The following is a 26,691-nucleotide window of genomic DNA, read 5'->3' as shown; positions in this document are numbered from 1 at the left end:
GAAGGTTGGCTCTAGTCAAAGCAATAAGGCTTCATTCTAAAAGGGCCTTTAAATGACTGTGCCACTGCTGTAGCCCTTTCCTGGATGCCTGCTGTAAAACTAATTTGCTTGTACTACTACTAATACTACTACTGTTGTCCATCTCCCCTGTCATTGCTGAACTCAACTGGTGAAGCAGCAGTTCTGTTACAGAGCACAGAGATACAGCACGGAAACAGGCCCTTCGGCCCAACTGGTCCATGCCAACCAAGAGCCCCATCCAAGTTAGTCCCATTTGCCAGTGTTTGGCCCATAACCTTTCCAATCCATGTACCTCTCCAACTGTCTTTTAAAAGCTTTTATTGTACCTGCCTCAACTATTTCTTCTGGCAGCTCATTCCGCATAGATACCACCCTCTGTGTAAAAAAAGTTACCCCTCAAGTTCCTATTAAATCTTTCCCCTCTCACCTTAAACCTATGCCCTGTAATTCCTGATTCCCCAACCCTGGGAAAAACACTGAGTGCATTCACCCTATCTATGCCCCTCATGATTTTATACACCTCTAGAAGGTCATCTCTCAGTCTCCTACGCTCTAAGGAATAAGGTCATAGCCTGCCCAACCTCTCCCTATACTCGGTCCCTCAAGTCCTGGCAACATTGTTGTAAATCTTTTTACAAGGATGTTATCAGGACATTGGTGCTTCAATGGACATTGCACATGTTACAATGGACACTGGTGTTTCATGGGTGAAGGGTGGGTAAAAGACTTCTTGCTTCAGATCCAGCTACAGCAGTTAGAAGTACAGGCAGGATAGATCCTGGAGGGGGCCAGCCACAGAATGGCAGGGCAGGCTTGAAGGGCTGAATGGCCTTTTCCAGTTCCTATGTTACAAAGATGACAGAAGAATTACCACAGGCTTCACATGCAAAGCATTGAAAATCACCTTTTAATTAAATGTGACCGGTTTGATTCAAGACTGCCAACAAAGTAATGAGTGAAAGATAGGTCAGAATAAAATGAGCAGGTATCTATTAGAAATTTGACTAGTGGGAAATTGGTTTGGAGTCTTTAGCAACTGTTGTTTGTCTGTTCTTGTGTGTTTTCTTACAGATATTTGTTTTTGTGCTTCTTAAGGTGAAGGGTGACAATGCTGAGAAATGGAGCGTTTTCTTTCTATGCAGCCAGTGGTAATACCTTAATGCTCAAACACTTGCTGCTTTCCTAGCCTTGCAGTTGTCTGCTCCACAATCCCAGGACTTCATGGGTTTTGTGTTCTTTCTACCTGCATTGCTGTAGCTGTGCTTGAGTAGATGGATTAGCCGGCAGAGCTTAATGCCGCACCACCCTGTTCTCACTGTCCCTCTCTAGGTGAATTATTTAAGATATCTAAACACACAGTGAAATGCATCTTTGCGTAGAGTGTTCCAAGGGCAGCCTACAAGTGTCGCCACGCTTCCGATGCCAACATAGCATGCCCACAACTTCCTAACCCGTACGTCTTTGGGATGTGGGAGGAAACCAGAGCACCCGAAGGAAACCCATGCAGTCACGGGGAGAATGTACAATCTCCTTACAGATAGCGGCCGGAATTGAACCCGGGTCGTTGGCACTGTAATAGTGTTACGCTAACCACTACACTACCGTGCCTGCCCTGGTGCCTTGCACGTGGTTTTTCACTGGTATTGAAGAAGTGATTTGAGCTGATGAACCAAGACTTGAAATTGAAATATAAATTTTTTTCAAATCCTATTGGCAGAGGTGGTTAACAAGAATCATCACATGTATAAAGGAAAATAATTTGCTTGATTCACTGAGTGTTAGAAAGGGTGAAAATATAGAGGGGCTGGAAGATCTATCATTGCATCATGACTTGGGAACTTCTTTCCAAGTCTTTTGTGTTTTAAAATGATATTGACAGTCTACTGATAGAATGGTGTTCAGGAAGATATTTTGAAGTTTTTGCAAAATGTATGATGGTAGTGGATTCATGTGGTGGTGAACTTTTTAACATCTGTGAGCACATATCCCTCAACTCCTTTGATGTTTAATTTTTGAGAGGACCATACAGATCAGCAAGTGCTCTCATTTTATTTTTGATGATTCTGTGCTTTGGTGATAGGGAGTGGAGTGGGGTGGGTGCGTAAGTGGCCTTTGTAGCTCTCAGCTAAGAAAATTCAGCTAGCGATTTTTGGTCCTGATTGTTGGATGGCCACCCTTGCTGGACACATTATGTGCAGACATGGTCCATCCCAGCTATGAGGTCAGATGTGCTTGATAATCTTGTAGATGAAAAACACGATGATGCTGGAGGAACTCAGCAGGCCAGGCAGCATCCGTGGAGAAAAGCAGGTGGTCAACGTTTCGGGTCAGGACCCTTCTTCAGGACTGAAGATAGGAAAAGGGGAAGCCCAATATATAGGAGGGAAAAGCAGAGCAGTGATAGGTGGACAAAAGAAGGGAGGTGGGGTGGGCATAGGGTGGTGATAGGTAGATGCAGGTAAGAGATAGTGATAGGCAGGTGCGGAGGAGGAGGGGAGAGCAGATCCACCGGGGGATGGGTCAAAGGTAAGGAAAGGTAAAAAAAATAGTTGGGGAAGGGGTGTGGGGATTACTTAAAGTGGGAGAATTCAATGTTCATGCTGTTAGGCTGCAAGGTTCCAAGACGGAAAATGAGGTGCTGTTCCTACAGTTTGCGCTTGGAATTCTCCTGGCAGTGGAGGAGGCCGAGGACTGACATATCAGTCATAGTGTGGGAGGAGGAGTTGAAGTGACTGGCAACGGGGAGATGCAGGTCGCGGTTACGGTTGGAGCGCAGGTGTTCTGTGAAATGGTCACCTAGTCTGCGTTTGGTCTCACCAATGTAGAGGAGGCCACACTTGGAGCACCGAATGCAGTAGATGACATTAAGGGAGGTGCAGGAGAATCTCTGTCTCACCTGAAAGGACTGTTTGGGTCCCTGGATGGAGGTGGTGGAGGTGGTGTAGGGGCAGGTGTTGCAGCTATGGTGGGGGCGATGGAAAGTTCCCTGGGTGGGAGCAGGATGGGATGGTGGGGAAGGAGGAGTGAACTAGGGAGTCGCAGAGAGAGTGGTCCCTGCGAAAGGCAGAAATGGGTGGGGAGGGGAAGATATGCTTGGGGATGGGATCCCATTGGAGATGGCGGAAGTGGCGGAGAATGATGTGTTGGATACGTATTTGTCGGGGTATGGAGTTCAAGAGCTGTGAGGTAATGCTGCAGGTATGTAGAACCCTGGTTAGACCACACTTGGAGTATTGTGTTCAGTTCTGGTCGCCTCATTATAGGAAGGATGTGGAAGGTTTAAAGAGGGTGCAGAGGAGATTTACCAGGATGCTGCCTGGATTGGAGAGCATGAGGATAGGTTGAGTGAGCTAGGGCTTTTCTCTTTGGAGGGAAGGAGGATGAGAGGTGACTTGATAGAAGTGTACAAGGTGATGAGAGGCATAGATCGAGTGGACAGTCAGAGACTTTTTCCCAGGGTGAAAATGGCTAACATGAGGGGCCATAATTTTAAGGTGATTGGAGGAAGGTACAAGGGGGATGTCAGAGGTAAGCTTTTTACACTGAAATTGTGGGTGCGTGGAATGCACTGCCGGCAGGTGTTGCGGGGGCAGATACATTAGGGACATTTAAGGGACTCTTAGATAGCCACATGAATGATAGAAAAATGGAGGGCTATGTGGGAGCAAAGGGTTAGATAGATAATAGAGCAGGATAAAATGTCAGCGCAATATTGTGGGCTGAAGGGCCTGTACTGTGCTGTTATGTTCTATGTTCTTCCATAACATGTATGAAGACTAGCCACTTGAGGAAAGAACTGGACAGCATTGAGCAAGTGCAATGCTTGTATTGAGGATGAACCTGGAGTAAAGGAAAGTACACGCTCATCTTTTCTGTTGGAGTGATTTATTCTGTAGAATGAGGGAGCTGGTCAAACTATTTCTTTGCTTCCTTTGGCGGATGAGGAAGAAGGATTTTGTGTGTGCAGTTATTATTAATGGGCTTCCAAAAAAACTTAGCCCCCAGAATTAAAAGAAAATGCCATGCCCTTTCCAATCTAGCACTTCAGTGTCTTAATAAAATTTTCCATAATTTGTTACTAGTTAGATCTCTATGGGCAGCGCAGGCAGTAGACAATGTGAGCTTTGCAAAGCCTTCATTATCTTCTTGGTTTTCTGTGGTGCTTGAAGATGATATCGAGGCTGTGCATGCAGATCCATCTGATTTTCCTGGATGTGGGTTTCTACCCCAGATTTTTAGCCCGGTGTCATAGTTTGGGCTCGCCAGAGGCTGAGCTTTGGATTGAAGTTCATTTAAGAATGGGAAGTGGATGCAAAAAGTGGCTTATCATCCCGAAACATTTTTCTCCCTGTGGATCAGTCAACCTGGCAATGTAGGAATATGAATTTTGTACTCGCACTGATAGCTTTCATTAGCGGAAAGATTTATCTGTTTGCAACAGCAAATAAAGCTGCGAGAACAACAGTCAGCCATGTTACATGAAGCAAGGGCCTTTAATAAAATAAAATTCCCAATATTATGTGGCGGACGGAAGGGACGATATAAGCTGTCCGTGGGCTTGAGGAACAGCAGCTTATCTTCCCATTACGATTACTTATCATTAGGTGAAGTTCACAAGTGAGGATGTTCTGTGGAGATTGCAGTCCCTGTGTAGCACCTCAACATGAATCGTTCCATGCCCACATGCACCAAGACCTGGACAACATTCAGGCATGGGCTGATAAATGACAAGTACCATTTGCTCCACAAAAGTGCCAGGCAGTGACCATCTCCAAAAGAGACAGCCTAGCCCTCAACCCTTGGTATTCAGTGGTATTACCATGGCAGGATCTTCCATCATCAACATTTAGAGGTGTCCATTGACCAGAAACACAAATAGATCAGTCAGAACAGGTCAGATGCTGAGTATCATGTGATGGGTGACCTATCCTGATACCCCAAAGCCTTTCTACCATCTGTGGGGCGTTTCTGGAATGTAATAACATAATCTCCATTTGTCTGGATGAAAAAAGTTCCAACAACACTCACCATCCAGGAATAAGCAGCTGGCTTGACTGGTCTGCCACCCACCAGCTGAACATTCACCTCCTGCACTCCTGCTGCATTGTGCACCATCTATCTAATGCAATACCACTAATCGCCCAGGCCATCCTGATAGGACCTCCCAAACCATGACCTCTGCATCAAGAAAGACAAGAGGAAGAGCCGTATGGGAACAGCATCGCCTTAGATTTCCCTCCAAGTTGCACACTATTTTAAAACTTGGAAAAACGTTGCTGTTCCTTCTTCACCACTGCATCGAAGTCTAGGAGCTCCCTACTTAGGACCACATGAATGTAAGGAAAATAAACAGGTGAAGGTCCTTCAGTCTCTTGTGTCTGCTCTGCTATTCCATAAGATAATAGCTAATCTTAATTTCTTTTACTTTCCTGCACTAATCTCATGATTCCCTAAATATCCAAAATAATATCAAATAATCTACCCATTGGGACAACCTTTGCCAGAAGGAAGGCAGTAGTTCAAGACTTTATGCCATCTTCTCACAGGTAGTTAGGGATGGGCAAGGGCTGGCCCTCTCAGCAATGTCTGAATCTTGCAAAGTGAATAAAGAAAGGAAAAATAAATACACATCTCTTCTAGATTCGCCTTCTCTTTTTTAAAAAAAATTGTCCCATTGCAAATCTCTTCTCCATCTTTGCTTTTGCCACTTCTCTTGCCTAGTGCCCTGTTGCAGACTTTCCTTCCTCTTCTTTCCCGTGCTCTGCACCTTAAAGCCTGTTTATTTCTAGCATTCTTCATTTCTGATCAAAGATCATCATAAAGTCAGGTTAAGAAAAAAATAACCGGGAAACTAGTAAGCAACCATGGCTGTCAATTTCGCTGTAACCTGGTTTGCTTAACAATACCACTGAGTGATTCAAACAATATTCTCCATTACTGAGGAATATGTTTCCGGCCAAGCAATTCAAACCTCCTTCAACCCTGAATCCCTGGACCCAGTCTCAGTCCAGAAGTGGGAGTGGGGGGAGATGGGGCACATTCTGCACTACAAAAATGTGCCTTTTAATGCTACTCGAGATTGAATGCATCACTGCTACAACCATGAGGATGCATGAGAATTTCAAGGCCAATATTTGGTTACCCAAAACCTCATCAGTTTTCAAGAAGAACATCTGTATAAGAATGAGGGCCAAATGACAACCTCTTTAACTTTACTGCTTGAAAGCCAAACCATATATGGCCTTATATTTGATATGTTGCCCGTTGCCAATCATCTTGGAAATATGCATGAATTATGCTGAAAAACTGCCTGGTCAATTTTATCAAGGCAACAAATTGGTAACAATAAAAAAAGTAGCATGGCAGGCAAACCAGTAATAAGTCAACAACATCTGTGCAAAGAGAAGCAAGAGTTGACATTTCAGATTGATGACCCTTTATCAGAAATCTATTTCTGTCTCCACAGATGCTGGCTGATTCACTGCTTCCGGCATTTCATGTTTTTATTTCAGACTTCCAACATCTGCAGTTTTTTTTTGTTTTCAAGTCAGTAATTGGGGCAAGAGATTATTGGATATCTGATGCACATGTGCTTCATGACCAGTGGATTCATTCCAGCAAATTCCCCAAATGGTGGGGTAGAAATTCGTGTGAACACAAAACCAGCAGCTGTGGACTGGGTTCATTCCAACTGCCTTTGGGGGACATACTTTTGTTGGCACGTCCCATCTCAGGCATTGAGCAGTGTGATTGCTGATCCTTCCTGTGGCTGAGCACCTTAACTTTGGGATACCACCATGAACGAGCAGGGTCGTGCCTGAAGTGAAGCCTGGACCACTTAAATCTGCAATACGCAATTGCCGCCTCTGCTGGAAAGCTCAGGAAGAACAATAAGGAAGAATGTCACAACAGGGGTGCTTCTCTGATGGATACCTGAATGGGAATATTGAATTGCCGAGGCCCTCCTCACCAACCTCGACCCCCCCATCAAAAAAAGAGGCGCCTGAATTACCAACAGAAAACTGTGCCAAGAATACAGCTCAGTTTAGAACCATTAATGTCAGCTGTTATGGACTTGTCAACAAAGGCATCGGTAATAGTAGATGGAAAGCAAAATACCACAGATGCCAGAAAGCTGAGATAAAACCAGTGAGTAATGGAAATGCTCAATAGGTCAGGCAGCATCAGTGGAGAGAGAAGCAGGGTTAACATTTCAGGTGGTGAGCTTTTCTGAGAACTAGGAACTTGTAGAAGTAAACATGTTTGTTGACAACAAAAGAAGTTGCAGAGAAGGGGGAGGGGAGAAGAAGGGCCTTTGGCTTAAAAAGTTAACTCTGTTTCTCTCTCCACAGATGCTGCCTGACCTGCTGAGTGTTTCCAGCATTTTTTTTAATTCCAGATTTCCAGCATTTTGTTTTATTTTCATCCTCTGAAGAGACATTCAACCAATGTGTCTAAAAACTGGAATGGTAAAGTAGGGCACTTGTATTAGAGCTAAATCCTGAAAGCCTTGAAAGTGGAACACAAAAATGCTGAACTTGTGTTTTCCTCCTTAAGACCTTCATAATGAAATTAGAGAGAAAGAAATGCCTGCTCTTTGCTGAGATCAGAGGTGAAGAGCTGTAAAAATTAAACTATATTTTGGCCAAGTTTCTAGCATCGTAAGGCAAAATTTAAGAGCAAAGCATTGGACGGGACAAGTGTTTAGTCTGCTTTGAAACTGACTTCATTATGTCAGTTTCCTTAGCCAATATTTTGTATTACAGAACTTGGAGTGGGATTTCATGTCTAGTGAACTGTGCATTCCTGCCTGGTGTGAAAACTTGAAGTTTGGCTGGGATAATTTCTGCGAAGATTATTATGCAATTAAGAAACTTGTCTCTGCATTTGAAGAGAGAAGCAATGTCTTGGTAGATCTGAGATTAGTCAAACTGTTTACTGTGTGGCTGAGAGTTGCTAAGTTTTAGAGCATCAAGTAAATAGATTTTCCATATCCCAATGAAAGGTAGATAATATGTAGATGCAGGAAAAGTAAATAATTTGTAAACGATTGGAACTAAATGAGAGCACAGCAAGTGCACCATCACAGAATGGTTGCAGTGTTGAAGGATGCCCATCTAGTCCTTACTGGCTCTACACAAAAGCATTCGAGCTTGTCCTAATCCCTCACCATCACCTCCTCACTGCCCTGTAAATTATTTTATTTAAGAAAATTTTATTTTATTGAATGCTCTTTTATTGAATGCTACAATTGAATCTGCCTCCATTACCATCTCCAGCAAAGCGTTCAAAATCCAAATCAGTTGTGGCATTAAAAAAGGTTCCTTCCTCATGCCACTTTTGGTTCTTTTGACCATCGCCTTCGTTCAGCCTCCCCCAATTTTTGACCCCTCTGCCAGTGGGAACAGCTTCTCTCTATCTACTCTGTCTTTACTCTTCATGATTTTGAATACCTCTATAGGATCCTCTTGCAACCTCTTATAGGGAGTACAACTCCAAATAACTAACTCTCTCATCTCTGGAATCATTTTGGTAAATCTCCAAAGCCTTTACACCTTTCCTGAACTGCGGTGCCTCGAACTGGACACAGTACTTCAGCTGTGGCTGAACTAGTGTTTTTATAAATGTTCACCATGACTTCTTTGCTCTTGTATTCTGTGCCCCAGTTTACAAAGCGTGAGGTTGTGTCTGCTGTTCCTACACTCTGTATCTTCATTGACCAGTTGCCTTTCTTAATGCCTACTTTCTGCCTAGCTTCATCTGCCTTCCCACTCTCCTGTGAACTCTTAATACTCAAACTATTTGATTACCTAAGCGTTACCTCATGACTTGGCTCCTCCTGAGTCCAATGCCTTGGCCGTTTCCTTAGGTTCATTATTTTTATTTTGAAAAGGCTGTGTTCTGCTGGTAAATAAATGAGCCTCCCAGCTCCCAGTTTTCGCTGATCTGATGAAAAGAACAGGTAAAATCAGGTAGCAACAAATCAGAAGACAAGTAAATATTTGTCAAGTTCTGATATTGAAGCCTTTAGAATAAAACTGTAATAGTTTTGGCAGGTTAGAAGCATGATCTGTATTTAGTCACAAATAACTAATTCATCCCTATAACATCATGCATTGTTGCAGAGTTCTGTAGCTAAATAATAGCCAATAGCTATCCAATTCATTATATTTTTGCTCCTCTCATTGTTTAATTTGGTTGGTATTCATTTGTTGCAACAACTTTGTAAAATAGAATTAGTGTCAGTTGAGGTACTTTGGTGACAACAGTTCTGTGCTCTGTTCAACTGACCTTCAGCTCAGCCTCTCCATTCTCCTTTTTGGAATGGTCAAAAGGTGACGACTGTACATGGAATGTGCAAGTGAAATTCCTTACCCAGGATGAAGAGAGAGATAGTTTGGACAGAACCTCTCCCATTTGTTAAACAAAGCTAATTAAAGTGCAACACACAAAAAGCTGGAGGAACTCAGTGGGGGAGCATCTGTGGAGGGAAGTGGACAGTCGAAATTTCAGGTCAAGATCTGTACCAAAACGTCGACTGACCATTTCCCTCCAGGGATACTGCCCGACCGGCTGATTTCCTCCAGCTTTTTGTGTGTTGCTCCAGATTCCAGCACCTGCAGTCTCTTGTGTTTCCAATTAAAGGGCAGTTAGAACATTAGCAGAAAATGAGAATAGGGCTGGAAAATGATTCCTGGGTTCAAAGGGTTGTCCTTTGAGCAGTGAGTTGATTGCATGGACTTATATCCATTGGAGTTTATAAAGAGTGAGCTGTGATATTGAAGCATTTAAAGTTCTGAGAGAGATTGATGGTAGATGTTGAGAGGCCAGTTTGGAACTTTAGAGCACAGCTTCCGGATAAGGGGTAAGCCATTTAGGACAGATATGTAGAGAAGCTGTTTTTCACTCTTACTTTTGAATCTCTGGAATTGTCTACCTTTGAGAGTTGAGGATCAGCAGTGGTTGAACAGAGGGATTTTTGGATACTAAAGGTATTGAGGCTTATGTGGAAGAGGTGGGAAAGTGAAGTTGGAACTCATAGCCGGCTGGACCAGGTTAGAGGGATAATATGGCCAACTTCTACTCGTATTTATGGTGTCTTAATATCGAGGACAGTCTGTGGAGGAGACCGCAGCTCACTTAGGAACATGGACTCTATTAAGAACTGAATTAATGACTAGTAATGACAGATATCAGGCCCAGTCTTCTTTCAGTTTCCAAAATATATGTATACATTTATGTTTATTAACTGCTGATTGATGAAGTTCTGCTGCACATTTAGCCAAATCCAACTTTCATGGTCCTATTCCAGTTTTCAAAAACCTCTGACACTGGCAGTGGTGAACTTCCATTTTGACGAGGTAATGACAGACAGATTGATGAAGCATTCGACGTGACTGAATGGCGTCCTCTGTTCAGAGTTTGAATGTAGTGTTGGACCACCAAATGATAAATTATTGAGTGGTGAGATTGGGTTTAAATCTGGCTGGTAGTGAGGTAGGAGAAACAAATAACATGGGTGGACAAAATGAAAGCTATAGTGAAAGTGATGCACCAAATTGTTATAGCTGCAATTTTAATGAGATCAATTATTAGGAGATTTGATTATTAAGAGAGTTGTGGACACAGCTCAACATATCACGGAAACCAGCCTCCCCTCCATGGACTCTGCCTATACTTCTCGCTGCCTCGGTAAAGCAGCCAACATAATCAAAGATCCCATCCACCCCAGACATTCCTTCTTCTCCCCCCCTTCTATCAGGCAGAAGATACAAAAGCCTGAAAGCACGTTCCACCAGGCGCAAAGGCAGCTTCTATCCTGCTGTTATATAACTATTGAATGGACCTCTTGTATAAGATGAATTCTTGCCCCCGCAATTGACCTCATAGTGGCCTTGCACCTTATTGTCTGCCTGCACTGCACTTTCTCTGTAACTGCAGCGCTTTATTCTGCATTCTGTTATTGTTACTGGCTAACATGAGGGGACATAATTTTAAGGTGATTGGAGGAAGGTATAAGGGGGATGTCGGGTAAGTTTTTTACACAGAGAGTGGTGGGTGCAGGGAATGCACTGCCGGCAGAGGTTGTGGGGGCAGATACATTAGGGACATTTAAGAGACTCTTAGATAGACACATGAATGATAGAAAAATAAGGGGCTATGTAGGATGGAAGGGTTAGATGGATCCTAGAGCAGGATAAAATGTTGGCACAACATTGTGGGCTGAAGAGCTTGTACTGTGCTGTAGTGTTCTATGTTCATGTTCTATATTTTCCCTTGTACTACCTCAATGCATTGTTGTAATGAAGTTACAAAGTTTTTCACTGTACCTCGGTACATGTGACAATAATAAACCAACTTAACAATTAAATTTCATTTGAATGAAGATATTTTTTAAATCTGCAGACTAGGTCCTAGTTTGATGCATTCTTTAACATTCTGATTTGGGCTCTCTCTCTTATGTGCTGGGCTGCACTTTTACACAGAGAGCAAGCAGATAGGGAAGCCTCTCAGTGGTTAGGTTGCTACCACAGGCTTCCTTGTTCTGATTGTTTCTATCTGTTGATGCTGTGGTGTGAAAATGAGCCAGCTTTCTTGCACGAAGGAGGCTCCTGACAGTGTGGTCTTGGTGAGTAAGAGACTGTGGTGAAGTAAGGGCAGTGATGTATTTTTATATTTAAAGAATAAAATAAATGAAATAGACACCAACATGGCCAGGGAGTTGAGGTGAAGTAGCTTGTGGTGTATGGGGGTTAATAAGAAGCCAGTGGGGTCTATGGTGACCATATCGGCAGAAAGTGTCTTCTCCTTTGGAAACTTAGCTCAGAGTTGAGCTGAAGTCTGAGATGTGGATACTGCAGTGCATTGGGAAGGGGGAAAGTTATCTAGACACTCTATTCCAGAAGCCAGTCATACTCCTACTACAGAACCGATCAGTCAAGGTGGGTGTGACAATGGGTGAGGCAGGTATGGGGGTCCAGAACATAGTGCTGGAGGAGCCTCACCCCATGTACTTGTCCACTGTGAATGAGGGCAGAAGTTGTAGGATGGATGAGCAAACTAACCACAGCAGTGTGGTACAGGGGGGCCATTCAAAGTAGGGAATGAAAAGGAATGAAGGTGTGATGGGGAGCGGTATAGTTAGGAATATCTGCGATCATGAACTTAAGGTTCGGGCCCCTGCCAGGTTCAAGGACATCTCAGGGCTGGAAAAGAACAGAATGAGAGGGTAAAGACCCAGTTGATGAGAGTCCATGTGGAAGCAACAACATGGATAGGACAAAGGAGGTTCTGCTGATGGGCCGAATGGCCTACTTCTGCTCCTTTGTCTTGTCTTGTGATCTGAATGAATATCAGCAGCTGGAGTCCAAATAAGAAAGCAGGTCCACAAAAATATACAAAATATATCCAAAAATCACTTGATTTGGTATTGGTTTATTATTGTCACTTGTACCAAGGTACAGTGAAAAACTTGTCTTGCATACTGTTTGTGCAGGCCAATTCATTACACAGTGCAGTTACATTGAGTTAGTACAGAGTGCATTGATGTAGTACAGATAAAAACAATAACAGTACAGAGTAAAGTGTCACAGCTACAGGGAAAGTGCAGTGCAACAAGGTGCAAGGTCACAACAAGGTAGATCGTGAGGTCAGAGTCCATCTCATCGTGTAAGGGAACCGTTCAATAGTCTTATCACAGTGGGGTAACCATACCTCAATGGTATAGTAATGACTGGCATCAAAAGCAACAATTATGAAAAGGGGTGGGGAGGGAGAGGAAACTGGTTCTGCCATTTGTATGTATGTACGTAGGACTTCTGAGCAATACTAATATGGGAGCTTGATCATATTTACGGGTGTCTGTAAGTCGGGCGTTCATTACCTGGGGATGGCCTGTAATATACTGGAATGGATTGAAAATTGTTTAATGGATGGAAAAGGGAGAGCTGGAATGAATGTGTCATTTTTGGATTGGGAGGTTGAGAGAAGTTGGCTACCACAGTGTTTGGTGTAGTGGTCCTAGATGTTCTCCATTATTGGATGGAGAGACCTAGTGACATAAACCAAATTTACTCATGTTACCAAGCTGGTTGATGGTGTTGGTTGAGCAGGATATGGACCGGCCAAGTGAATGGGCAGGGACACACAAGATGGAATATAATGTGGAAAGTGTGAGCCATCTACTTTGGTAGAACAAATAGAAAAACTGAGTATTTTTAAATGGTGGTGGATTGAAAGATGTTGAAGTACACAATGACCTCCGTGTCCTTCAGAACAATTCACTGAAAGCTGATGTTCAGGCACAGCCAGCAGTTAGGAAGGCAAACAGTATTAGTTTTTAATGCAAGAGGAATTGAGTAAACCAGTAAAGTTGCCTTACTCTAATCCATGTGAGATTGCACCTGGCATATTGTATACAGGTCTGGTTTTGCTACTTAAGGAAAGATGTGATTGAGGGAGTGCAGTGATTCCCAGAATGGATTGGGTGGGTGGGGGTGCTGGAGGTTTGTCCACTGACGAGAGCATCGTAGGACAAGAGGTGATCTCATTGTAATGTTCACATTTTTTATGGGGCTTGACAGGGTAGATGCAGGGATGATGGTTCCCCTGGCTGGGGTATTGGGGCATCTAGAACGAGGAGTCACAGTCTCAAAAAAAGGGGTCAGCAATTCAGGACTGAGATGAAAAGAAATTTCTTCACCCATAGGATGGTGAATGTTTGGAATTGTCAGCCTGAGGGAGCTGTGGAGGCTCAGTTGCTGAGAATATTCATGGCAGAAATGGATAGATTTTTAGTTATTAAGGAAATCAAGGGATATAGGTCCACGCATGAAAGTGGCAGTGAAGTAAAAGGTCAGCTATGATCTTACTGAATGGCAGAGCATTTATGAGGGGCCGAATGATCTTTTTCTGATTCTATTTCTGATGTCCTGATCAACTGAAACTAGCTCACCCATCATCAAAGATGATCCTGCAGTGTAAACATGCTCTGATGCATTGAAATGGATTTCTGAAATTAATAATATTGACTTGAAATAATTATGGGCATCTTAACAAGTTTCATGTGTTTCTCTTTAAACTGCCAGCATTTCCTTAGCCCAAAGTGATTCTATGGATTTTGCCAAGTCTCCCACTAGTTCATTATTGTTAGATTGTGGGCTGTTAGTTCAGTGCACTGATGCCCATTGGAAACAGGATTGAGGCCTTCTGTCTGCCTTTGGTTAAGACTTTTTTAGCTTGCATGCTGTTGGATGTATTTGGGCTGGACATGAGCCCAGGTGTAAAGTGGTTTAGTGACCATAATGTGGCCCATAGTCACCTACTAAATTATATCAAGAAAGCCCTATTTTTATTTACACTTTTTTCGTGTCTGTTTTTAATTTGCAGTTGTTAAGTAAACAGCGTTCTATTGGAGTGAATCATTTGAGCAACAACGGCGAGACGCCACTTCACATTGCTTGTCGATTGGGGAGAGCTGATGTGGTCAAGTCCTTACTCCAATGCCAAGCTAGTTGTAACATCGTTGGATCACATGGTTATCCAATCCATACGTCCATGAAGTTCATTCAGGTTGGGTAAGGACTGTTTCATGTGCTGTTTTGTCACTGGTTATACCTTCAGAATTCAGTATTTACTTCAGTTGTTGGTTATGTTTTACTTTGAGGAGTTGTTTGCTACTGTGATGCTGAACCTTGAAACTCCTTGTAACTAAGTTGGACTTTGGTCACTTCCAATGCACAGATATACTTACAGCAGAGATTATTGGAAATCTTTTATCAGGATGTTTCGGGTTGATGAAAGTACAAGGAGCCATCCCTGACCAATAGTCAATGATGTCTGAAGAAGAGGATGTGGAATATATGTTTGGGCTTGATTGTATGTTGAGTTTTTGAGCATTCAGTTGATGGTCAATGTGCAGACTGGCATAAGAATCATCGTTTGGCGATGGTTACTGAAGAATCACGATGAAATTACATTGGTGAAATTGGGCAAACAGCAAAATTATACCTCATTTTTCACAACTTGCAGAATTAAGATCCTTCTACCTTTCACATATTTTTCTTCCAACATTTTTGTAATTCCACAAAGTATACTTAACCACTTCAACTGTAAACTAACAGCCTGGACCATGTCAGCATGTATAACCTTTCCTCTTTTGTTTCTTCCTAGATGTGCTGAGGCTATTCTTGAAGCAGACTCAAAACAGGTCCATAGTGAAGACACTTGTTATGGTGGGACACCTCTTCATTGGGCCAAGAAAGCTGAGGTTATTTTTCTTTTAAAGCTTTTGCTATCCCCCTCACATATTTCATTTTCTGAGGGGTTAATGCCCGAAAAATGCAGTGATACTACAATGGCTTTCCCTTTAGCTGACCTGTTTATCGCCAGTTTAGATAGCCTTAATACCTACCTTGGTCATTTAATTGGGTAGTGTAATGTTTTTGTGTGCTACATGCTTTAGTTTTATCAGAAGGCTCATCACTTATCGTGATAGGATACATCCATACAAATTAGGAACAGGCCTCTTGAGACAGTTCTGTCATTAAATAAGACCATGGTCGACCTGATTATCACCTTGACTTCACATCCCTGCTGACCTATGGTAACTTTTCACCTCCATGCTCATCAAGAATCTATCCAACCTCTGCCTTAAAAATACTCAAAGACTCTGCTTTCACCATGATTTGACGAAGAGAATTCCAAAGACTCATGACATTATGAGAGAAAAAAATTTGATTCAGCTCCATCTTAAATGAGCAACCCCTTGTTTTTAAACAGTGGCCCTTAGCTCTATAATTCTGTGATTTAGCCCCTCAAGCCTGCTCTGCCATTCAGTGACATCAGTCACCTATGATGTAACCCCAAATATCTGGTCTTGCTTTATATCCCTCCGTACCTTTGACAAATTAACATCCATCCATCTCAGATTTAATCTTAACAATTCCCTCAGCATCAATCGCTACTTGCGGAAGTCAGTTCCAAATTGGAGTTGTGAAGAAAAGTCCTGGAGGATATTTCTTGGAGCCATGCTCCAAGATGAACCATCTCGTTGGGGAAAATTGGGAAAATATTGAGGACCTCTCTCGTTATCCTATTTTATAAACTACTTTTTGATACCTGATACAAAACTGTTGAAGGTGTTGTCAGATAGGATTCTCACTAGTAACTGAAAGAACTCAGAATCAGAATCAGATTTATTATCACTGACTTAGGTGATGTGAAATTTATCTTTTGTGGCAGCAGTACAGTGCAGGACACAAATTACTATAAATTACAAAAATAAATAAATAGTGCAAAAAAAGAAAAGCGTGGTAGTGTTCACGGGTTCAGGGGCTATTCAAGAATATGATGGCAGAGGGGTAGAAGCTGTTTCTGAATCATTGAGTGTGTGTCTTCAGGCTCCTGTACCTCTTCCCTGATGGTAATAAGGAGAATAGGGCATGTCCCTGATGGTGAGGGTTCTTAGTGATGGATGCTGCCTTCTTGAGGCACCGCCTCTTGAAGTTGCATTGGCAAGCTGGTGCCAATAGAGATATGTACTACAATGAGAGATCCAACAGATTAGGGCTATATTCTTCAAAAGGTAGGAAAATGAGAGCAATTTCATTAAAACATACAAATTTCTTACAGGGTTTGACGAGGTACATGTAGCGATATTGCTTGTATCCCTACATATACCCTTGTTGGGTTGTCTAGAAAAATAAGGGGTCAGCCATTCGCAACTGAGGTAAGATGACATTTCTTCACCTGGCGGTCATGAACCTTTGGAAGTCTCAACCCAAGAGGATTGGACATGCAGGTGTTAAGTATATTTAAGCCGGCAATAGATAGATTTTTAAATATTAAGGAAATCAAGTGCTATGGAAAAGGAGTGCTGAGATAAAAAATCAGTCCCAATCTTACTGAATGATGGAGCAGACACAAAGAACTGAATGGCCTACTCCTGCTTCAATTCTTGTGTTCTAATGAGATGTGACATTGATTTTCTTTTGGTGAGGGAAAAGAGCAGAATACATGTTTCTTTCAGTCTTAATTACCTGCAGACAAGAACGCACAGCTTTGGATGACTGTTTTCTGAGAATGCAGTTACATCATAATGAAGAAAATCCACATTTTTTTTATTTAGAGGAATTTCATCCAAATTTTTCAAGTCTGGATTAGTATCGAAATCAAGACCAATTTCATATAGAGTGTGGAGACTTCTCCAGTCAATGTCCAAATGTCCAGATGGGCTTTCTTAGACCGGAGCAGTTCCACTTAGTTCCGATGAGCAATGCATACATATATTTAAGAGCTCATGGAATTCATAATGACTAAATATTGAGTCAAATATATAAGCCTGGACAGGGCCAATTGTATTAACTTTATCTCAATGCTGCATTACAGAAGTGTATTGTGTTTGAATGATGCTTTTATGGTTGTGAAGCACTTTCTATTGTTGCAGAGTTTTGAAAGGCACTGCGTAAATACAAATTATTTTGTGGTAGAATTAGAGTGTTGTGTTGATTGAATAATTCCAGATGATCCGGCTGCTGATTAACCATGGATGTAGCTTGAACTACTTGAGTAAAACCGGAGAAACAGCATTGCACATCATGGTGAAACGTGAGCGTTTTGAGTGTGCTTTGGCACTTTTGGTGCATGGAGCTGATACAAATATAAAGGGAGAAAGTGGGAATACACCTCTTCACCTTGCCATGAAGGTCAGTGTTTTCTACTATCTTACAGAAAAATCCATCAGTTTTATGACTATGCATGATTTGTAACTGTCTTGAGCTGTTGGTGGTTAGATGGAGGCTGTTCATTCAGTATATCATACCTTGCACTCTGCATATATACTTTTGAGTGGTCTCTGTAATGCGAGCATATGACTGCCAGTAAGAAGACAAGAGTAGATTTCCTCTGGTTACTTCTCTCTGTCTCTTGGGTTGTTGTCTTCAGCCAACTATCCCATTACAATTTTCCAGAAGGAAGCATACTGAGAAACTGCAGGGAACATTAAGTGTTAGGGTCTCTGTACATGGAACTTGGAAAAGCTGACAGAATGGCCTACCCAGTTAGACTCCCTTAATTTACAAATCTCCCTCCATTGCCTTACCTATCATTATGACCATTTCCATTTAAATCCATTGTAATAGAGGAGTATAGCATAGAAACAGGCCTTTCGGCCCATCGAGTTGTTGATGGCCATTCGTCAACCATCAACCACCCAATTTCACTAATCTTACATTGATCCCATTTTATTCTCCCCACATTCTCATCAACTCCCCCCAGAATTCTATCTCTCATCTCCACATTAGGGGCAATTTACAGTGGCCAATTAACCTACCAACCTGCACATCTTTGGCATGTGGGGGAGGGGGGGAAACCAGAGCACCCGGGGGAGACCCATGCATTCACAGAGAGGATGTGCCAACTCCACACAGACAGCGCTGGAGGTCAGGATTGGACCTAGCTCGTTATAGCTGTGTGGCAGCAACACAAACTGCTGTGCCACTGTGACACCCTGTTATCCCACTATCAGCACTCTCAGGCTCTTCCTTTCTGGAACTCCTCTCTCTGATCTGCTGCACCCACTTGCTCCATCTCTTCTTCTGAATGACTTCTCAGAACTTGTCTTTATCTCCTAATTATGCTTATTGTAGGACTCCTTGGGTGTGTTTCTGCATTAAGTTTAGAGTCGTACAACAGAGAAACAGATCCTGTAGCCGACGATGTCTATGCTGATCATCAACTCCCATCTGTACTGATCTCTTTTACCAGTAGTTGTTTGTGACTTTTATTACTTCTGTGGTTGAGCTTCACCGTCAGGTTCTTCACAACAACCCAGACTGTAGCTGCAGCAGAATTCAGACTGTCACACATTGTCCACTGACGAAGCTCAGTGTTAGATTACAGGAAACTCAGATAGCTACCAAGGATGATATGGTGTGGCTTCGCTATTCCACACACGTCATCTATCTAATTCTGTATTAATATTCAAATTACTTTGTTGCTGTAATAGATCGGTTCATTGGATGGAATTGCAGACTGACTAACAGACTGCAGCACAGACAGCATCTATGTAAATGGCAGTAAATTGCTGTGGGAAGGAGTATTGCGAGGAAGTGGTTAATTGAAATGGATTTGAAGAAATTAGAGGACATAGATTTAGGGTAAGGGATTTAGAGGGGATCTGAGTGGGACTTTTTTCACCCAGAGAGTGGTGATTACGTGGAATTCATTGTCGGAGAGAAAGGTGAGAGCAGAATCACTGACAACATTTAAGAGGTGCTGAGATGAGCACTTGAACTGTCTGGCATTGAAGGCTATGGGCCAAGTGCTGGAAGATGGAATTAATGTGACTGGGTGCCCACTGGCTGGTATGGATGTGGTGGGCTGAATGGCCTGTTTCCAAGCTGTAGAACTCTATAACAATGCTACAAATCACAGATTTACCCTGGAGCCACCATTCTAGGCTGGTTTACAGGATTCTTTCTGAAGCACCTTTACTTTTGGTTTTCCACATTGAAGAGGAGGGTCCCAGTGAGATCAAGAAAGGCTGGGAAATCTTGCTAATTATTTCTCCTGATAGTTTGTTGAGTTATTGTGGTAACACTACATGATGTTTTAGAACTTCTTAAAGGAATTGGAAAGGACCAGGCTTTATTTTGATCCCTAGTAATGTGCCTGTTAATTGCATCTTGGATCATAGGGTTTGTAAAAATCTGAGAAAGGTACTTGTATTGTTTGTAATTTCTGTAGGATTTCCAGTCTATAACCTTATACTACTTGGACTGTATTTTAACCTCAAGATACATCAGATAAGTGAGACCACCTAGAGTCACATAACACAGAAACAGGCCCTACAGTCCAAGTCTGCACTGACCTTCAAACACCCATTTACACCAATCCTACAGTAAATCCCATTTCACCCTCCCCACATTCCCATCAGCTCTCCCTAGATTCTATCACTCACCTACACACTCGGGTATTTACATCGGCCAATTAAACTACAAACCCGCATGTCTTTGGGATGTGGGAGGAAAACGGAGCGCCTGAGGGAGCATACATGGTCACAGGGAGATCATGCAAACCCCACACAGACAGCACCGCAGGTCAGGATCGAACCCGAGTCCTTGACGCTGTGAGACAGCACTCTACTAGCTGTGCCACTGTGCTGCCCCAATAAACTACCTCACTTGACAGAAGGTAGAATTAACCACAGTTGCCTATTCTATTTGATTTTCATTGGTAATGTGTTGGATCAGTGCTGCCCGGATACTCTTCCAGTCTTTTTGTAATGATAAGTTACTGCTGGATTCACCTCAGGATCTAGTGCACTTTACTTCCCAATTTGGAGCAATGGTCTCACCAGTATAAACTGGTGGCTGCCCAGTGTATGTGCTCTTCTGTTGTAAAGGTGCTGTTAAAAGGTACAAATGTATGTTTATTCACTTCAGTGTTGTGCTACGATGATGGCACTGTAATTCTGCAGTTCATGTGGAGTTGGCCTTCTTGCCATTCTGCCTGCTATCTGCCCAACTCTGGCTTGCCAGTTGTTCACTAGGCAACAACTAATGCCCTCCATGGGGAATGACGCCAAGCACCTATAGTATGTGCATGCAGGTCTTTGCTGGGATCAGCATAACTGGTGATAGAAGGTGTGAGTTACTGTAGAGTTATTAGTCTGATACATGGGACAAGTAGGCCTCAATATTTCCAGGGCTTTGCTAATGATTGACAAGCAAGCCCAACTCATTGATGAGACTTTGCAATTTGGTTCCAAACATACAGCAAACCTCTGGTCTGACACAGAAGCTGGTTCAGACTAGATAACCAGTTCTCTGTGTTGAAGAGTTCTGTTGACTTCTCTGCCTAGACACCAGAGGTAATCTGAGTACATTCATGTGATCCACCACCTTGTCAGCTTGTTGAGCAGGATATGACCCTACTGAACAGTAAATTAGATTAACAGAAGGAATGTATGTGATTTCCCAGTAACTTGGGTTGGGCAGTATTAGTTGCTCCAATAGTTTGGGTTGGGCAGAATTAGTTACTCCAATAGTTTGCTACCTTAAAAATATTTAATTTGGAGGACAGAACTAGCCTCCAGCAGCTTTGCGGTAAAGAAACCTCACTTCCCGCCACAGGGTAGTAATTACTGCTGGTGTGGGGAGACAAATTATCCTTTTGTTTCCATTTAGAGGGAGGAGCCCATGGTAACGGGCGTTCTGCAACTTAAGGGAAAAAAATGTGAGCATTTTTTCTCCCAATTTCCCATAAATTAACTTAGTCATGCTGTTATTTTCTAAATTCATTTTTGGGTTGTGGGCATCTCTGACAAGGTCAGCATTATTGTTCATGCTTAACTGCCATAGGGAAAGGTGGTGATCAAGTCAACAGACTGGCTTGCTGAGCTGTTAAGAGTCAGTCATGCTTCCGTGGGTCTAAGGTCATGTACAAGGTAAGGGCAGTAGATTCCCTTCCCTAAAGACAGATTTTTCAAAGAATGTGGGAATTTCATAGTCATCAAGACTGATGGAACTTTTATTTTAATTCCAGATTTACTTTAGGTAGTTGAGTATGAAGTCCCTAGCTTCTGAAGTAGGATTTGAACTCGTGCTACCCAGTCACCACTTCAGACCTTTAGATTACCAGCCCAGATGTTTACCCCTGTGCTGTTCTAGCCATTATATTGCCAGGCAAGCATTTGCTTCAGTGTTTGTTATTCATGACCCAGGCTGACTGGTGGGTGATGACATGCTACATAAAGTCAAAGTCAAAGTTGAATTTATTGTCATCTGCACAAATCCATGTGTGCACAGTGGCAATGAAAATCTTACTTGCAGCAGCATCACAGGCACATAGCATCAGATAAGCAGCATTCACAAGAAAAACATAAATAAACGTAAATTACACACAATTTTTACAAGAAAGAATGCAATTAGAACAAAAAAAAATCTATTGTAGTTCAAAGTGGACATAGTATTGCTGTACTGGGGTAGTGATTAGGGTTGTACAGGTTTGTTCAAGAACTGAAGGCTGAGCCTTTACTCCTTGGAGTGTAGGAGACTGAGAGGTGATCGTATATAAAATCATGAGGGGCATGATTTTATAGGGTGAGCCGCCTTTTTTCCAGGGTTGCGGAATGGAAAACTAGAGGACGTAGTTTGAAGGTTAGAGGTGGGAGGTTTAATAAGAACCTGAGGGGCAACAGCGGGTGGTAGATATATGGAACCAGTTGCCAGAGGAAGTGGGTGAGGCAGGTACATTAGACACATTTAAGAGGTATGTGGACAGGTATATGGATGACAAGAGTTTAGAGGGATATGGGCCAAGTGCTGGGAAATGGGATTGGCTTGAATGTACATTTTGGTCAGCATGGACAAGTATGTGCCAAAGGGCTTTTTTCCATGTTGTACAACTCTATGACTCTAACCGAGTGGTGGAAGGGAAGTAGCTGTTCTTGAACCTGGTGGTGTGGGACTTCAGGCTTCTGTACCTCCTGCCTGATGGTAGCTGCGAGAAGATGGCATGGCCCGGATGGTGGTACCAGAGAGAGGCGACATGTTACTGGCAGATAACAACAACATACGTAACTAACAACCATTCCTTTTGTTCTTGTCCACTATCATTCTCCCTTTGCCTTGCACATTTAATCTTTCTGGTCTGCATCTAGGAAGCCCAGAGACATTGTATTGACATAATAGTGAGTTTTCTTTAACTTTGACTGTACTCTTGTAACTCAGCAAGGACTATTGAGCAACCCTGTGAGAACTGCAGTCTTAGTGACTGAGCACCATTCTGGATGGGACGTGTACCTACTAGATGAGAGTTCATTTCTGAGGATGTGGGTAATGTGTTTTATGCATTTTATTTTGGAATGTCTTTATTAAGAGGCATTGAATGAAAACATAATCAGAATTCCTTTTTAAAACATCCAGACTGGCCTTTATGTAATGGTTAAATTTTAGAAACATCCTTTTAAAATTAATGAAATAGCTTTCTGTCGTTACAGCTTGATAACTTGGAACTCATCAAGGCTCTGATTGTGTTTGGTGCTGATGTGAAATCCCCCAATGATTTTGGAGAGTCGCCTGGTTTAATTGCTGCTCGACACAGTAAAGGTGGGAAAATTCATTTGTTGTCAAGACTTAGGTGGGGAAGGAGAAATGGTATCATTGAATAAAGGCACATGTTCATTGAATGTAAAAGCACATGTTCATTGAATGTAAAATCATATTGTAAAGGCACATGTTCATTCAATGTAAAGGCCAATGTAAAGTTCATTGAATGTAAGAGCACAATTTCATTGAACAATAATTCAGGGATTTAAAGATTTTGATGAAACACTATTCTTCCCCAAACTGAAAGATCTGCAAATAAAACTGAACAGGAGCTTAAATCACAATGAACCACAACAAATAGATAAGGTGGCAAAGAAGGCGTCTGGCATGCTTGACTTCATCGGTTGGGGTATAAAAGTTGGGAAGTCATGTTGCAGCTGTATAAAACTTTGGTTAGGCCACATTTGGAGTATTGTGTGCCGCTCTGATTGGCATATCACAGGAAGGATGTGGAGGCTTTGGAGAGGGTGCAGAAGAGGTTCACCAGGATGTTGCCTGGATTAGAGGGCATGAGCTATAAGGAGAGGTTGGACAAACTAGGATTGTTTTCTCTGGAGCATCGGATGCCGAGGTATGTAAAATGATGAGAGGTATAGATAGTGTAGCTAGTCAGAGTCTTTTTTCCAGGGTGGAAATGTCAAATACTAAATGGCATAGCTGTGAGGTGAAAGGGGGAAAGTTTAAAGGTGATTTTGCACAGAGAGTGGTCGGTGCCTGGATTGTGCTGTCAGGAGAAGTAGTGGAAGCAGATATAATAACAATGTTTAAGAGGCATTTAGACAGACACATGGAACAGGCAGGGAATGGAGGGATATGGACCATGTGCAGGCAGGTGGGATTAGTTTAAACTGGCGTCATGGTCTGCACAGTGGTCGTGGGCCAAAGGGTCTTTACCTATGTTGTACTGTTCTATGTTCTATGTTACACCTTAAATGTGTGGTTTCCATGTAAAGATCTAGATTTGCTATTAAGATTAGTACACTGCCTTGGCAGTTTCCATGTTTAGGAATAGAAAAAGGGCTCTTTTGGAACTATTGTGTAGCATCCCTGTTCTTTCTACCACCTCCCATTCCCCTATCCCCATGACCACCCCTTGTAATCAGTGAATTAATTAATTGGGATGATAGTCTGGATGTGAAAAGTACTTGTAATCTGGAGGCTACCTACTACACACTTAGATTAAAGGATTTTTTGGGTTAGCTAGATCCTCTTTCCTCCATGTTACAGCACGATTTGTAACTTGATTCTGGTTCAGGGCAGGCAACAGCTAGTCATTCATGATGTACTTTAGTGTGTGGGTGATTGGTATTGTACCGAGGTACAGTGAAAAACTTTAGTGTGTGGGTGATTGTCACTTGTACCGAGGTACAGTGAAAAACTTGTTTTGCATACCGATTGTACAGGTCAATTCATTACACAGTGCATTTACATTGGGTTAGTACAGAGTGCATTGATGTAGTACAGGTAAAAACAATAACAGTACAGAATAAAGTGTCACAGCTACAGAGAAAGTGCAGTGCAATAAGGTGCAAGGTCACAACAAGGTAGATCGTGAGGTCAGAGTCCGTCTCATCGTATAAAGGAACCGTTCAATAGTCTTATCACAGTGGTGTAGAAGCTGTCCTTAAGTCTGGTGGTACGTGCCCTCAGGCTCCTGTATCTTTTACCTGATGGAAGAGGAGAGAAGAGAGAATGACCTGGGTGGGTGGGGTCTTTGATTATGCTGGCTGCTTCGCCAAGGCAGCGAGAGGTAAAGGCAGAGTCCATGGAGGGAGGCTGGTGTCCATGAAGCGCTGGGATGCTGGAATAACTCAGTATTTATGCCTATCTCTAGTTCTCCTGAGGAGGAGGAGGTAATATTCTCCTTAAACCTTCCCAGCATTTTTGATGAAGGTGCTCCCATAAGCTGTCCAGTCTCTCATTGTGGAGACAAGATCAAGAAAGAAGGAATGGATTTCCAGCTCAGCTCCTTGCACTTATGCATGTTTGTTCGAAACAGTTGTATAAGACATTTGGTGAGGCCGCATTTGAAATATTATGTTCAGTTTTGGTTGCTCTGCTATAGGAGAGATGCCATTAAGCTGGAAAGAGTGCAGAGGAGATTTACAAGGATTCTGCCAAAACTTGAGGGACTGAGTTATGGAGAGAGGTTGGGACTTTTTCATTGGAGTGTAGGAGAATGAGGGGAGATATCATCGAGGTGTATAAAATAATGAGGGCATAGGGAGGGTCAATGCATACAGTCTTTTTTCCCAGGGAAATCAAGAACTAGAGGGCATAGATTTAAGCTAAGTGGGGAGAGATTTAATAGGAACCTGATGGGTAACTTTTTTCACCCAGAGGGTGGTCAGTATATGGAATGAGCTGCCAGAGGAAGTAGTTGAGGCAGGTACATTAACAACATCTAAAAGGTACTTAGACAGGTACGTGGATGGGAAAGGTTTAGATGGATATGGACCAAATGTGGGCAGATGGGACTAGCTTAGATGGGAATCTTGCTCGGCATGGACCAGTTGGGCTGAAGGGCTTGTTTCCATACTGTATGACTCTAAATCAATTGAATGTGCATGGTCTGCTTGGATGACCCTTGGGATCTTTTTCTAGCATGTAATTTTGATTTAAAACAAAGTTATAAATGTTTCACAGGCAGAGGATGTGGAAACCGTCAGGAGGCTGATGTTGCATGCGGCTTTGTTGTGAATTTTTGAACCTCGAGTGTCATGGAGAGGTGTATCTCATTGATTGAATGCACTATATTCAGCACAACATATTGTGCAAAATTTTAAGAGATATTGGCTTATGTTGTTAATGCTCTTATCTTTTAAGATGCAGTTCTAAATTACTGTATATAGTATTGAATGTACTGAAGGAGGTTAGCTTACATTATAGAACTGTTGGGGTTAGACTTTTCCAGTGTTTAACTCTGGTTCACAGCATGTCGGCAATCTCCTTAAACCTGATCCGTCTCAGCTATGAAATGAATCTTGCAATTACACATGTGAAATGAAAGGCATTGTGTGGCGTAGGACTAATTGCTCTGAAACCTTGGCATTTTATACCAGAATTTATCTGGGGCTTTCCACTGTCTTCTCTTGTTCACTTTGCAAGGTAATAATTAGCACAGTTCACATTGTTCAGGTTAAAGATTAAAATCAAATTTACATGCAAGTTATTACATTAGGAGCAGAATCATGAAACTTTAAACTAGTGTAATATAGCTCCTTACCATGTTTTGAAACTGTGTGCCACTAAATGAGAGCTTAATCAAATAGTTTTTGAATGTCTTTGTAATGTTATGTAACAAAAGTTCTTGATTGCCTCAAAAAGAAAGCAGTAGTGAGAACTGAACCCTTATGAGAAATTTGTTGGTTCTTTTATTATCTGGGATTTCCACATTGAATTACAACTGTCAAGATACAGAACCTTCTAGAATAATGAAATACTGTGGATTATGTAAATAAGAAGGAAAAACACGAAATACTGGAAACACTCAGCAGGTCAAGAACACTTGTGGCAGTAGCAACAGAGTTAATGTTTGATACCAGTAGCTTCTCGCCAG

General features: G+C 42.3%; 1 protein-coding gene across 4 annotated transcripts in view; it reads left to right on the top strand.

The window, feature by feature from the left end:
• The window catches only part of pla2g6 (phospholipase A2, group VI (cytosolic, calcium-independent)), an 81,961-nt gene that overhangs the window by 22,271 nt on the left and 32,999 nt on the right, over window positions 1–26,691 (top strand). For all 4 annotated transcript variants that reach the window (XM_052043331.1, XM_052043330.1, XM_052043329.1 and 1 more), the window contains exons 5-8: window positions 14,410–14,597; window positions 15,193–15,289; window positions 17,544–17,726; window positions 23,024–23,132. In XM_052043331.1, the coding sequence (XP_051899291.1) occupies window positions 14,410–14,597; window positions 15,193–15,289; window positions 17,544–17,726; window positions 23,024–23,132 (577 nt within the window). The remainder of the gene's footprint in view (window positions 1–14,409; window positions 14,598–15,192; window positions 15,290–17,543; window positions 17,727–23,023; window positions 23,133–26,691) is intronic.

The sequence above is a fragment of the Pristis pectinata genome, chromosome 33 (assembly GCF_009764475.1).
Source record: "Pristis pectinata isolate sPriPec2 chromosome 33, sPriPec2.1.pri, whole genome shotgun sequence".
Taxonomy (NCBI): domain Eukaryota; kingdom Metazoa; phylum Chordata; class Chondrichthyes; order Rhinopristiformes; family Pristidae; genus Pristis; species Pristis pectinata.
Note: the sequence above shows the minus strand (reverse complement) of the source record. Positions and strands in the feature narration are given on the sequence as shown.